General features: G+C 41.7%; 2 protein-coding genes across 2 annotated transcripts; both read right to left on the bottom strand.

The window, feature by feature from the left end:
• Positions 1–2,478: 2,478 nt before the first annotated feature.
• LOC147642043 (uncharacterized) lies at positions 2,479–10,509 on the bottom strand. Its single transcript, XM_086801200.1, has 3 exons — positions 10,496–10,509; positions 9,843–10,366; positions 2,479–2,807 (listed from the first exon to the last, which is right to left on the bottom strand). The coding sequence occupies exons 1-3, from the start codon at positions 10,507–10,509 to the stop codon at positions 2,479–2,481; spliced, it is 867 nt and encodes a 288-aa protein (XP_086657326.1).
• A 471-nt stretch (positions 10,510–10,980) lies between these two features.
• On the bottom strand, positions 10,981–11,958 carry LOC147642042 (uncharacterized). Its single transcript, XM_086824617.1, has 2 exons — positions 11,895–11,958; positions 10,981–11,782 (listed from the first exon to the last, which is right to left on the bottom strand). The coding sequence occupies exons 1-2, from the start codon at positions 11,955–11,957 to the stop codon at positions 11,087–11,089; spliced, it is 759 nt and encodes a 252-aa protein (XP_086680743.1). The 5' UTR covers position 11,958; the 3' UTR covers positions 10,981–11,086.
• Between the last annotated feature and the right edge of the window lie 1,556 nt (positions 11,959–13,514).

Here is a 13,514-nt window from a genome sequence, read left to right as displayed (position 1 = left end):
AACTTATGGTCGCATTGTTGAAGTCAAAGAAAGTATATCTCGTGGGACCATTCATCATCTGGTAGAGACAACAACACTAGGAAGTTTCTTATAGTTAGAGTTTTCTCTGTAGATTTTCAGCTTGAAGAGATGAATCCTCTTTCTACCTAGCAAGAGTTTAAAGATGCAATGATTACTCGCAAACGGGTATGGATGTCTTTCTCTTGACCTTTTTTTCATTAATGTTAAAAAAATTTCTTATCTTTGTGTATTCTGGACTATGTAGAGAACTGTTATTCTTTTTCAAGTTTGTTTGAGTCATGTCTTTCTAGCTCATATATTGGAATACGTAGAGGTCTAGTCAACTCTTGTTTGCATGTATTCTAATATACATGGAGTTTGTCTAGTCTAGTTTGTATGTATTCTAGTGTACGCGTAGTTCATAAAACTTCTTGTCTTTGTGTATTCTAGAATACATTGAGAACTATTCTTTGTCTTTTAGTCTATTTAATTCTTGTCTTTCTAGCTCATATCTTGAAACACTTAGAGGTCTAGTCAAGTCTAGTTTGCATGTATTCTAGTATACAAGAAGTTTGTCTACTCTAGCATATGCTAGAATGCATTCTAGTATACAAGAAGTTTTTATTGTTTAGTTTGAATGAATTTTAGCAAGAAGGAAGTTTGGCTTACTTTTTATGTCTAGTTTAATGAGTTTACCATGTATTCTAGTATACAGAGAGATGGTTATAGTGTTCTTACTTTTGCATAAGTTACGCTTTGGTTCTTACTTTTAAGTTCACTCTATCAAGTCTTCAAATCCTCTTCTACTTAGAATGATTTTTTCTTTTTTTTTATGTAGTCTTTTTCTGAAGCATTTCAAGAGCATCATGACAATTTGTACAATACCAACCACTCCATTGATGATTCTGATTATGAAGAGAATGAAGGTACAGACATAGATGACTCAGAGGAAGATGTTGAAGTTCTTGGAGAGACTTACGGGTCAAAGTCTCAAGATGTGAGTGATACTATGCTTTCTGGACCTGGAGCTCCAAAGGCCTGAAATTTGATGCCTAGTATTGGGCTTCATAAAAAATCCAATGACGTCTTCTCCTTATTTTCAAGGCATCAAATGATGCCCTGATGTAATTTTCAAGGTTTCAAGCCTTATGTATCGATCTCTATCTCTAGCCCCAAACACCTACGGCCCACAGGCCATTGTCCAGTAATGTAAATCACTTAGTTTATAAACTATCAAATCACTCATTAACATTGTGATTGCACACACATACACATCAACTTGTAAATAAACAACTGAAGATGGCATTTTCAGTCATCTTAACTCGTCCTCTTCCATGCACCTGCAAGAGGACATCATTCTCTTGATGAGAAAACGTTTTTAAGCTCTTGTATTGTGTGTATTTTTGTTGCATACATATCCATCAAATGATTCCTGTTAAAAAATAATTGAACATATCGAAATCCACAAGAGAGAACTCTGCACTTACCGTGACCTCAATGGGGACTCTGGCGTCTATGCGATGCACATAATAGAGATCACCATGTCCTCGCTTTCTACCACATCCACTATGAGGGATGAAGCTGCATCAGCTAGAGCCTAGCACTTCTTTTCCACCAACCCTGCAGCATACTATCAACAGAAATAGAACTTGACCAGCTCTTTGATATACAAAATACTCAAAAGATGCCAATAATCATCACATACCATCTTAGCTACATCAAGAAGAATGGCACCTCCAAGTTCCAACCATCGTCCCGTACGAAGAGAGCAGAGTTGAGCATGGACTCCACTGAAGTATATTATCACTCCTACAATATCTGCTCCAAGCAAGATAAACTCACAAACATGGATGAGTAAAACACATACTTGCTAGGCTATAAGAGACGTTCTTTTCTCCCTTCTACAGCTACAACTTTCTTAGCCTTTGCTACAAACAAACTGCAATCATCACTATGAGGCAACAATTCAAATCACCTAGCACCAGACCATAACAACATTAAATTTACCTTAAAAAATTTATGTCAAACCTGCAAAAGATGGGGAAAAAATTTACTCCAGACCAAATCAAGCTTAAAGCTGCTCCGAACCAAATCAAGCTGAAAGCTGAAATTTACTTCCTGATAGATACGCTATGGATGAGAAACCTAGAATTTTGCCAATAATTAAAACTTATTCAACATAACTCCAAAACAAATCAAGCTGAAAGCTGCTCCAAAACAAATCAAGCTGAAAGCTGAAATTTACTTCGTGATAGATACGCTATGGATGAGAAACCCAGAATTTTGCCAATAATTAAAACTTATTCAACATAACTCCAAACCAAATCAAGCTGAAATCTGCTCCAAACCAAATCAAGCTGAAAGCTGACAATAGCAACATGACTCATAAGCCATCACAAACCCACGTTTGGCAGCATGCTATTCCATTGAAAAATGAGTCAAACGTTGCTCCAAACAAAGTACATTGAAATGCATGAATCATAAGCCATCACAGACCCTTGTCGCTTTCACATCTTTCCAAATTTCATGAACGCATGGCCAATCCACATCATTAACATCAGGACCAAGAAGGGAGACTCTCATCAAGGCATCAAGTGTGCTCACTTCCAAGCATTGACGTAGATCACTTTTGATCATATTTTGCTTTGAAAAGCCTCTTTCGCATGATACTGATGAGGCAGGAATCACCAAAATAGCTTGCCAAAGCTTCATCATGTTGGGGTATGTGTTCTGCCATTCAGTATTAGAAGCAAAAACACGCCATGCATCTATCATGTTCATGCCTTCACAACCATAATACAAAGTATCTATGAATGATAATTGTTACATTCCCGTAACGCCGCTACGGGCATTACCACAAGAGGGGACGGCCTCTGGCTCACCACCCAGCCATATAGAAAGAATGAGGATTGCCCCTCATCCCCCAGGCTATATAGTGTGTGGCCTACCGTCCACACTAGCCTGGCCGCCCATGACTCCGCATGGGCGTCCTCTCCCACTGAACCCCGGACATGGCCATCTGGTCTGCCGTCGGTCACCCCACAGGCATTACAGCCTACGTGACATTACCCCCCCTTAAGAAGAGTTTTCGTCCTCGAAAACAAACTGGGGAAACCTTTTGGAAATTGCACTACGACGTTACCAGGTTGCCACCTACTCATCCCTATCTGTCCATTTAACAAGTACCTCCTGGTACACTTTATGTCGGGTTTGTCTGTCATGATACTATAGAATCTTTTCTGATTCATGTGGTATCTTTGGTGGCTTTATCAAGTCCACCAAAATCTCTGGAGAAACTGCGTTCTCTAACGCGTGAACTGATTTCTTCAGTTTACTGACATGGAAGACAGGATGGACTTGAGAACTCTCCGGTAACTCAAGTTTATATGCTACGTCCCCAATCTTCTTAAGGATTTTCAAAGGACCACAATATCTCGGAGAAAGTTTATCACACTTTCCCATTTTCATGGTTTCTGACTGCGCAGGAACCTTGAGAAATACAAAGTCACCTTCTGCAAAGGTCACCTTTCTTCGTCCTTTATCCGCATAAGTTTTAGCGCGATCCTGAGCGCTACGAATGCTCTCACATGCGGCTCTGAGCATATCATTCATATCTTCAAGGAAATCCTTGACAGATTGAATCTTCTCCTTTTCTAGGCCTAGAGCTATCGGAGATCCCGGCTGGAATCCATACATTAACATGAATGGTGTAAATCCAGTCGTCGCTGAATGCTTGGAGCTGTTATAAGCAAACTCCAATATGGGCAAATATTCTTCCCAATTTGATTGCTTCTTACTTACATAAGAACGCAATATATCCTCGAGTATTTGGTTAACCCTTTCTGTTTGACCATCAGACTCCGGATGATCTACCGTACTCATACTCAGAGTAGTATCCAACTTTTTGAAGATTTTCCTCCAAAATGACTGTTGAACTATTTATCTCTATCCGACACTATATCTGCGGGCAGGCCATATAGCTTGTAGAGATGTTCAATAAAGAGTTTTGCCAACTCTGGCGTTTTTACAGTTTTCTTCGTGGCGATAAACTTTGCCAGTTTAGTTGTCCACTACTACCCACACCGAGTCATTCCCTCAACTCATCTTGGGTAAACCTTATTAAATCCATGGAAACGCTTTCCCATTTCCCTTGAGGAATCTCCAGCAGATGGAGTAGTCCTCCAACCTTAAGACGTTCTGTTTATTGACCTGGCACTTACTGCATTTTAGCACATAAGTTTGGACGTTCTTAAACAAACTAGGCCAATAAAACTGTCTTTTAACTAGTGCATAGGTCTTCTGAATCCCAGGATGACCCGCACTTGGACTATCAAAACTATACCCCGAAGACTCGGCTAGCTTCTCCGGACAAACTCTCGCCTCGCTACCCGCCGCACCTACGGCCAGTCTCTCCGGACTAGCATTACGTGCCGGCGAGGAAGGTGGGCGCGGCTGTGACAAAGTGCATACACGTACAGCACGCCAGACCTCTCTAAAGATAGGATCATGCTCACACAAGCCATGATTTGGTATTTCAACCCAAAACCTTAAGGCAAATTTCATGCCTTGATTTTGCATCATGTCATTAGCACAGAAGCTAATGTATGGAGAGCACTCTAGTAGCGCAAGTTCTCAGACTATGCTACTAGATATTTGTAGACTACGCTACCATGTTGCATTACCAACTTGTTAAAACTTCTCCTTGGAAAGCTCTACGGCCATAGGAGAAATAAACTAGAGCCAATCTAATCATGCATCACAAGGATTAGTTCCAAAGTTGAGAGATACTTTCTCTCTTAGAGTAACATCTTTGCACAAGCTCTAGAATCTTGTTGAGTTTCTAACTACCATCAATCTACGGATGGTTAAACTCCACTCTATAACTCAGAGTAAATGTAACTTTTGAAAATTTTCTTTCAAATATAACAATCAAACTTCCTATCTCTTATGCCATACTATATATGCGAGCAGATCATATAGTATGTGGAGATGTTTGATAAAGATTGTTGCACCACTACGGGTGTCTCGAGTTACATCCAATCACTTACAACTCTTTGTTGCTATTACCAGACACATCCCTTCAAGTATTGTCTGGACTCACACAACTATTCGAGTTTATGTGATATTTGAGGATATCCCTCCTTTTCCTCAAGAAAGGTTTTTGTCCTCAAAAACTCTACTCTCAAGCGGACTACGCGCTAGTGTCATAGGTCCAAGAACAAATCTAGACCGTGTTTAATATCATTGTTATATTCTTGAGTCCTTCCAAGAAATTTTTAAACATCTTGCAATGAAGATGTGGTATAGTGTCTACGCACATATGGTGGTACTATTGATAAATTGCTTTGCAACAGATCAGTGGTTTCACACTTGTAACAAAGTGCTTCATTGTTGCATATTATTACCCTTCATAAGCGGTTACACACTTATGAATCATTTGGGTGGGTTGTACCATCTATCAAGAAAAATTCTAAACTACTAATAACCACATTATCAATCCACTGATAATGACTGAGCTTGCCTGCGAAGCCATAGGTTGCTAGATAATTGATGGTAATTACACAAGCCCAATGTCTCATTACATCATACATTCAATATAAATGCAAACATCACAGTACTTCATGATGATGAATCTAGGAATTTCATCCTATCCCTGTTTGGTGTTGGTATGAAGTATAACTATAAGAACATTATTTGTTGCCTCCTCATTATAGCGGCAAAGCTACCAACCCATCACAGGTGGCAATCTCTACCAAGCTATAACCTGACAAGCAAATAACCGAATACTCTTGTAAGAACTTTATAACCATATCTCACACCAAACTCATAATCATCACTACGGATTAAATGCCAGGGCTTACAAAATTGAATGTTATCTGATAGGTAGAGGGAATCATCAAACTACGGATGACCTCGACAACTCACTAGGACTAGTGATTTGTAACTTTTAAGTTACTCCACTCTCCTTGTTTTTCCATACCATCGAACAAATCGGTCCCTCGATTTGAGCAACGTCAACATATTAATGAGTACCTCGATACTCATGGATTGTGATTCGGTAATTTAAAATGTTGATCTAGAGTATCTTTCACTCGAGGATCTTAATTAGCAGCTATGTATTAGTAGTGAGTAACTACGTACCCACTATCATCACACTAGTGAGTAACTACGTACCCACTATCATCACACTAGTAGCTCCATACTAGTCTATGAGTAACTCCGTACCCAATGGCGTACCTCCCTCAAGTGGGAGTACCATATACAGCCATCTATAACAAGATGCTTAAGTCACTTGCTGCTAAGAACTGACTACACAAATTGACCCCTCCATTGCACATTGCAGTACAATTTATGGTATTACAACACGAATTTTTGGACGTCCTTATCATAGAGGTCAACTTAAAAACTAGTGCATAGGTCTTGTGGAGTCTCGACTGACCTAACCACACCACTGGTGACTTCCTACAAAAATGTGGCGTCGAAGTCACCACCTATGTACTTTAACTCGGTAAAGTACATGGTCTTCATCTATCATCTATGGGAAGTTGTAAAACATTCCTGCGAGATGGATTTTTATCACCCTAAAATTATTGTGCACTATTTTAGTGTGAAGAGCTTTTTTCCTGGGTACCATGGTTCACCCCAAGCTCATCTTTTGCTAAATTCGCCGATTTAACAAAAATATGTCTGCCTCCGAACACTCGGGTTCAGCCCCAGACTTTGAGTTTACTTCTTAACACTCCGGTTAAGTCAAAACTCACCAGATACAGTAGGATTTACCACTAAGCTCTCCGGCTTAGCCTTCTATCCTAACTTAGCCCGAGTTTATGTACACCTCATATGTCGGATCCGATACTAACAACAACCAGGCTCGTCTTGAGTGAGATACTACTCACTATTGCCATGTAAAACCTTATTAAATCCTAGAAATGCTCCACTCATTTCCCAGGGGTCATACGACTTATAGGGTTTACATGCACATGAACTTTGTAAGCAAAATAGCCTGTCTCATGCAATATTACAATTGCTTATGTAGGAAAGTAATATATTTTCCAAATTCATATGGTAGCAACTAAAATGTGCTCACAATCGCACACTTATGTTGAACATAGGCAAGACTACGCTTGCAAAATGTTATAGGGCGTCCCCCATGCATGAAACTGTTCAACCAAACTAGTCTTACTGCTAACCTCTAGATTTAGATCACTCCGGAACTAAATCACTTTGTTAGCACTAGCACACCATCATGGTCTTGCTACCTAGAGCTTCTCCGAACTCTGTAAAACTGGGTTTTATCCCAACTTATGGCTATATTTGGTAATTTTCAAAGTTCAAATTTTATCTTGCACACTTTATCAGTACAGACAAGTGTACATACAGACCTGCCAAAGAGTCAAGTTACATGCACAAGCCTTGGCGTCCCATTCCACCAAGACTAGAGAATTGATGTCCCATACCATCAAATTACCACCAAACCAATTGATGTGACATATAAAAAGGCTCTTTCCCCCCTCGAAAGATCACCACAAACTCTCGAGCAGTGGGATGTCGACGCATGGCAATAAAAAGAAGAGAAAACCATGCTTAGTAAGTTTAAGAATAGTTCTCTTCGATCAACTTCTATAAGGGCATTGAGCATTACATCTCAAGATTATACCCCTTCAGATTTACCTTTGATTTTACAAATCAATCCTAAATCTGCTATTATTATCTAGGCGTATGCTAATCCCTCATATTAGTACTCCTAGATAAACCATTCAATTGAGTACTGCTAGCAGCACTACTGGCCCCTTTATCCCAAGTAATACACACCTTAGGGATTACTTTTACCAGGAAATGTACGTGACTAAATCAAATTAGTCACTACTCTCTAGGCCCAAGTAGTGACACTATTTTGTTACTACCAACAAGGGCCAGCTTGCCTCTACGGGCCAAAGCTCTCTTGTGGCTACAAACAGTAAGCAACTTGTTTGGTTACAAGGCATAACCATATCAAGACTACGCTTGTACATGGATTCATTTTCCAAAGTTTATCACAATCTTCTAGCATCTGTTAAAAGATTGTGAAGGGTTATGAGCACTACGGCTCAATTATGCTTACCTAGATTTCTCGTGATAAGCACTTTGTCTAATTTAGGCACAATTGACGCCATTGCCGTTCCTCTTAGCCCAAGTAAAACACAGCTCAGTTTTTGATTTACACTAGCCAAACTACGTGACTTTGATGGTCAACACTAAGTCTATGCTCAGCTTAAATTTAGTTCTCTGAACCAAATGTGATCACCACATGTGCTACTTTCGAGGTGCTACGGTCATAGACGTGTTCACTAGGCACAACGGCCATAGAACGGCTCTCTCTCGAAGGACTCGGCACTACGGCCGTGGGATTTGTCTCTCGCTTAGCACGTGACGCTACGGCCGTGTGCGGTGGGTCTCTTTCGTGGAAAACGGGCACTATGACCACACGGCGCGACGGTCGTGTGGATTTGTTTCGTGGGGTGTGCCGTTGTTTTGTATGTTTTTAAAAAAAATTAAAAAATCATAAATAAATAACGGGCCGGGCCGTCCTTCGTCGATTCGGACGTGGCCGCTCGCCCGTGTGGGGAGTGTTCACAACTGGCCCTATTCTGGCCGCCGCCGCCTAGCTGGCCGCCCGCTAACTGCCAATGTGATTTTTTTTTGTTTTTTTTTAATAACGGGCCGGGCCGGCCCTCGCCGATTGGGCGTGGCTGCCCGCCCACCCGTGGGGAGCCTGGCCGCCCGCTGGCATGGCCGCCTATGGGTTGGCCTGGCCGCCCGCCGCTGGGCTGGCCGCCTATGGCCACCCGCTGGCATGGCCGCCTATTGGCTGGCCTGGCCGCCCGCTGGGCTGGCCGCCTGGCCAGGGCGTTCAACTCCGCCCGCCCGCCCGCCAACCACCCGCCCAGCAACACTAACGAGCAGCCGGCGTTGTTTGCTTTAGCTCTTCCCAGGCTTTCGTAGGCTTTCGCAGCAGCCAGTATTCACAAACTCATTTTCGGCAGCTGGCCTAGCTCAGTTGGTAGAGCGGAAGGCTTTCAACCTTGTGGTCATGGGTACGAGCCTTAGCCGACGCCTTGTACATGATTCATCTCTAAACGTAAACAGCATGCGTTTCAGAAGTCCTCAAGCGTAGAAAAAATCAACGCCTGGCCGCCTTGATCCAGCAAATCGCCCCCCTTCACAATGCAGTCTTTCGTGGGCTGGTCTTCGCCCACCCACGCTACGCAGGCCATTTAGTTTAGCAGTCATTGTGGGGCTGGTTTGCGCCCCCCCACCCCCACAAACAGTGTTGCAATTTTTCTCTACAACGAGATTAAAATGGCGCAGACACCTCAATTTCGAAAGGAAAACAAAAAACGAAATAGCTTACCTGCGATTCGTTTGCTGTGTGTGACGGGGAGAGAGAGAGAGATAGAGAGAGAGAGAGAGAGAGCTTCCCTTCCATTCTTCCATGGCCGCCTCCCTCCACACCCTCCATTCGAGATAAGGATAAGGAGACGAATGGTCGAAAACCATCGAGTGGGCTCCGGTCCCCCGTTCACGCGCGGACTCTCACGATTCCCTCGAACCACGCTCTGATACCAGTGTTACATTCCCGTAACGCCGCTACGGGCATTACCACAAGAGGGGACGGCCTCTGGCTCACCACCCAGCCATAGAGGAAGAATGAGGATTGCCCCTCATCCCCCAGGCTATATAGTGTGTGGCCTACCGTCTACACTAGCCTCGCCGCCCATGACTCCGCATGGGCGTCCTCTCCCACTGAACCCCCGACATGGCCATCCGGTCTGCCGTCGGTCACCACAGGCATTACAACTTACGTGACAATAATACCTCATTTTTGCAACCTTGTTCATCCACAAGGTATCCCCCAAACCTCTCCAACAATTGATCAAGCCACATGGAGACTTTCTTCTCTCTTTCCGTAGAGTCTCGTGGTCGTTTTTTATCACGTGGGTAATGCTGTGGATTGAAAAGCTTGACAGCATTGAATAGAAACACATCTGGAAATCTATCATTAATGCAATCCACAACCTTTTGTACAAAAGCCTTAGCAAGCATAGTGCAACTCATTACATCACTTGGCAATACATCCAATGGAAGACCATCTTTATCCTTACCCGGAATACATGTGTATAAGAGTTTATGCGCATAGACCTTTCCATCATCATTTACATGCTGTAGAAACCCACTTTCTGAATCAGCCATAAACTTCTTTAGATAGAGTGTGCCTTTTCCAAACTCCTCCTGCAAGAACTTTCTTTTCAACGAAGAAATAGTTAAATCTATGCAAGTAGTTATTGAAGATATATCAATGATGTCTGCCTGAAACTGTTTGCTTATTCTATTCAAGTCATTCAAGACATCAGCAAGACCTTATACACTCTCAGTTTATTGTACCATGCAGGTGCAGATTCTTGCCAAAAGCTCAAAACAGCAGGCATTATCTTTGTCAACCGCACCATAACATTACCTCTGGCGAGCCATCTGACATCATGAATACGTAGCACTTCTAAAACCTGCAAATTCATCTCCTGTAACAAATTTTGGAATTCTGTATGTCGTATGCTAGATGCAGATATCCAAGTATACACCTTGTTAGCCATTTTATCAATATACGAAAGACAACTGAAGCATTTTGTAGCATCAACTACGGCAAGAGCTTCCCTATGAGCTATACAATGTATGTTTACAAGGTGAGGCACATCTCGTTTTAACTTTGCTACAAGACCATCATTACAACCCAACAATATGGAACTATCTCCATCCGTTGCAATTCCCACCATGCGATGCTTTTCAAGACCACACTCATTAAAAACATTATAAATTGCATCATATTTTGTCTGAGCACAACCATCACTTACCAAAACCAATCTTGCAAACTCAATATTACATAAAGCTTTGCCATTCATAGGCAAAAAGCAAAGATAAATAATCAAATGCTTTTCTAATCCCCTATCAGTTGTCTCATCCACAGTCACTCCATAAAAAGGGCTTTGCAATAATTGTTTAAGTTGAGATCTTTTTATATACTCAGAAATGGAAATGACAAAATCTCTACATGCTATTCTATTTGTGTATGAAGAATAGTCATGCTGTATAGGCATATTCTCCACACCCCCATTGCATAAGCAAGATCACATAATTTCTCATACTTTCTCAATGCTAAGTCTTGTTGTGCATTAAAATAGGCTAGCTTCATCACTGTTATCACCCTGGATGTGTTTCTACATGTCATTACCTCAATATGTGCTGGCATTTGTACCCCACACTCACTTCGATACCTTCCAGTAGCCCATGCATGTTCTCTAGACTTTCGATGCTTTCTAATGGCACTTAGCATGATACTTTTGCATCCATTTCCTCTACCCCATGGCCCTTTCAACTTGTATTTTTCACACCAAATGCACTTCATGAATTCTTCTTTACCACAAACTACATGTTTGAGAAAAGCATATTTACGTACCCATTCTGAACGAAACTTACGTACTGGACCTTTCTTCTTCTCTTCACTATCTCGAGTGGCGGTAGAAGGAGCCCTTACTGTCTCCTCTCCGAGTACCTCCATGTCAAAGTCAAGCTCATCCTCGCATGTCTCAATTTCAGAATCAGCAAATTCGTCGTTGTTGTCATCACTTACGCCAAATATCTCCTCCATCACTACATCATGTCTTGTCTGTCTCCTTGATGGATGTTCTTCAATCCTAGTCTCATTCACTTTTCCTTTGCCAAAAAGTTGAACGAGAGTAGTTTGACTCATCTAGCAGAATATTAAGAGCAATCAAATCATCACTAATCATCGATACCAAACACTTGCAAGTAAATACAATTTCATATATGAGCATAGTGAAAAAAATCAAGTTTTGTCTAACCTTTGTTTGTATATTCATGCCTCTTGATGATGAAGGTGCACCGGAAGTTGCCGAGACGAACATCTTTAAGATCAAAAGCAAATTATGCAAAGACTAAATCAAAATTAGAGTCTCTCTCTCTCTCTCTCTCTCTCTCTCTCTCTAACACGTCAACCATATCCATGTTCTGCATGCTCTGTGAATGCATGGCATACACATGCTTTTCTTGTGTATGCTTTTCTTGTGTATATGACCTTCACATGAAGGGAAGTCTTTGTAAAAAGAGAGGCATTCCATGTGTTGTATTTAAGTACTTTCCAAAGCCTCTGTTACATGGATATTTACATGGATAAGACACAGTGTGTATTATATGCTTTTGTATGTTCAAATACTCACTTTGTTCAGATTATTGATCCCCATGATTGACATACCACTCCCTTCAGAACTCTCAATTTAAGAGCAAGGTGATTGTACATAAGGCCTGCCTTCATGTATTAACACCCTTCATCTTTTTACGCAAGACACATGGGGTTCATTTTGTTTGATTCATGCAACCAAGGACTCAAGGAGTGTCCTTACTTTTACATTATTGTTCAGACTACTAAAAGTAGTAAGGATAGCTCATGAAGATACTACACATGCATGTAGGTACTCTTTAAGCATATGGACTGATGCAATGCATACATCATAGAGGTGCATACACATAAATGTATGCATACAGTGTACAAATGTATATTCAACTTGCAATACACATTGAAGCCTAGACAGTAAAATAGCTAGTAGCTACCTTTGGTTGCACAAAGGGCATTTGCCCAAGTCCGGAAGGCAGCCCAGAGTCCTTGTGTCGTCCTGATGGCGCAGCCCTGCCCCTGCTCGGCTACTACAGCCTGCTTCAATCTCCATACTAGTTTGTGAGAGGTAAAATAAATCAAACACATGCAGGAGAGAAGAGGAGTGAGCACCTACAACACACACTGTAGCTGCACCTACTTTTACTTTTTTTCAGCTTCACTCAAGCTTGACAGTCTGCTTCATGATGCCACCAAATACATGCTTCAATCTCCATACTAGTTTGTGAGAGCTAAAATAAATCAAACACATGCAGGAGAGAAGAGGAGTGAGTACCTACAACACACACTGTAGCTACACCTACTTTTACTTTTTTTCAGCTTCACTCAAGCTTGACAGTCTGCTTCATGATGCCACCAAATACATGCTTCGATGGAAAACTCTGTCTATTTCTTTTTATCATGGGTGTCGGTGTGCTAACAGCCAGAAAACTACGCATTGACAGTGCACACTGCATCGAAAACTGGACATTGAGCGACAAGATGCATGCGCTCGCCTGCTGGAGAGAGAGGATGGAACTTATAGGGTGCTCGCATTTTTCTGATGCTCTGTATGCTAGGGTTTCCAATTCTAGGTTTTTCTGTTGTTTCTATCTGTGCCAGGCTTTCCAATTGTGAGGTTTCTTCTGTGTGTTACTCTAGGGTTTCGAACTTGTAGGGTTTCTGTTACGGCAGATTGTAGGGCTTCTGTCCTGGTTAATGCCTGGTCTCAAAGCTTCTGCCATGTCCTACGCTAGGATTTCTTATTTTAGGGTTTCTGAAAACCACTTTGGCCATAACTGTGGACCGTGAT

The sequence above is a fragment of the Cibotium barometz genome, chromosome 1 (assembly GCF_041138505.1).
Source record: "Cibotium barometz isolate CiBa-2024 chromosome 1, ASM4113850v1, whole genome shotgun sequence".
In the NCBI taxonomy this organism is placed as follows: Eukaryota; Viridiplantae; Streptophyta; class Polypodiopsida; order Cyatheales; family Cibotiaceae; genus Cibotium; species Cibotium barometz.
The sequence above is the reverse complement of the archived record's forward strand: the minus strand, read 5'-3'. Positions and strand labels throughout refer to the sequence as shown.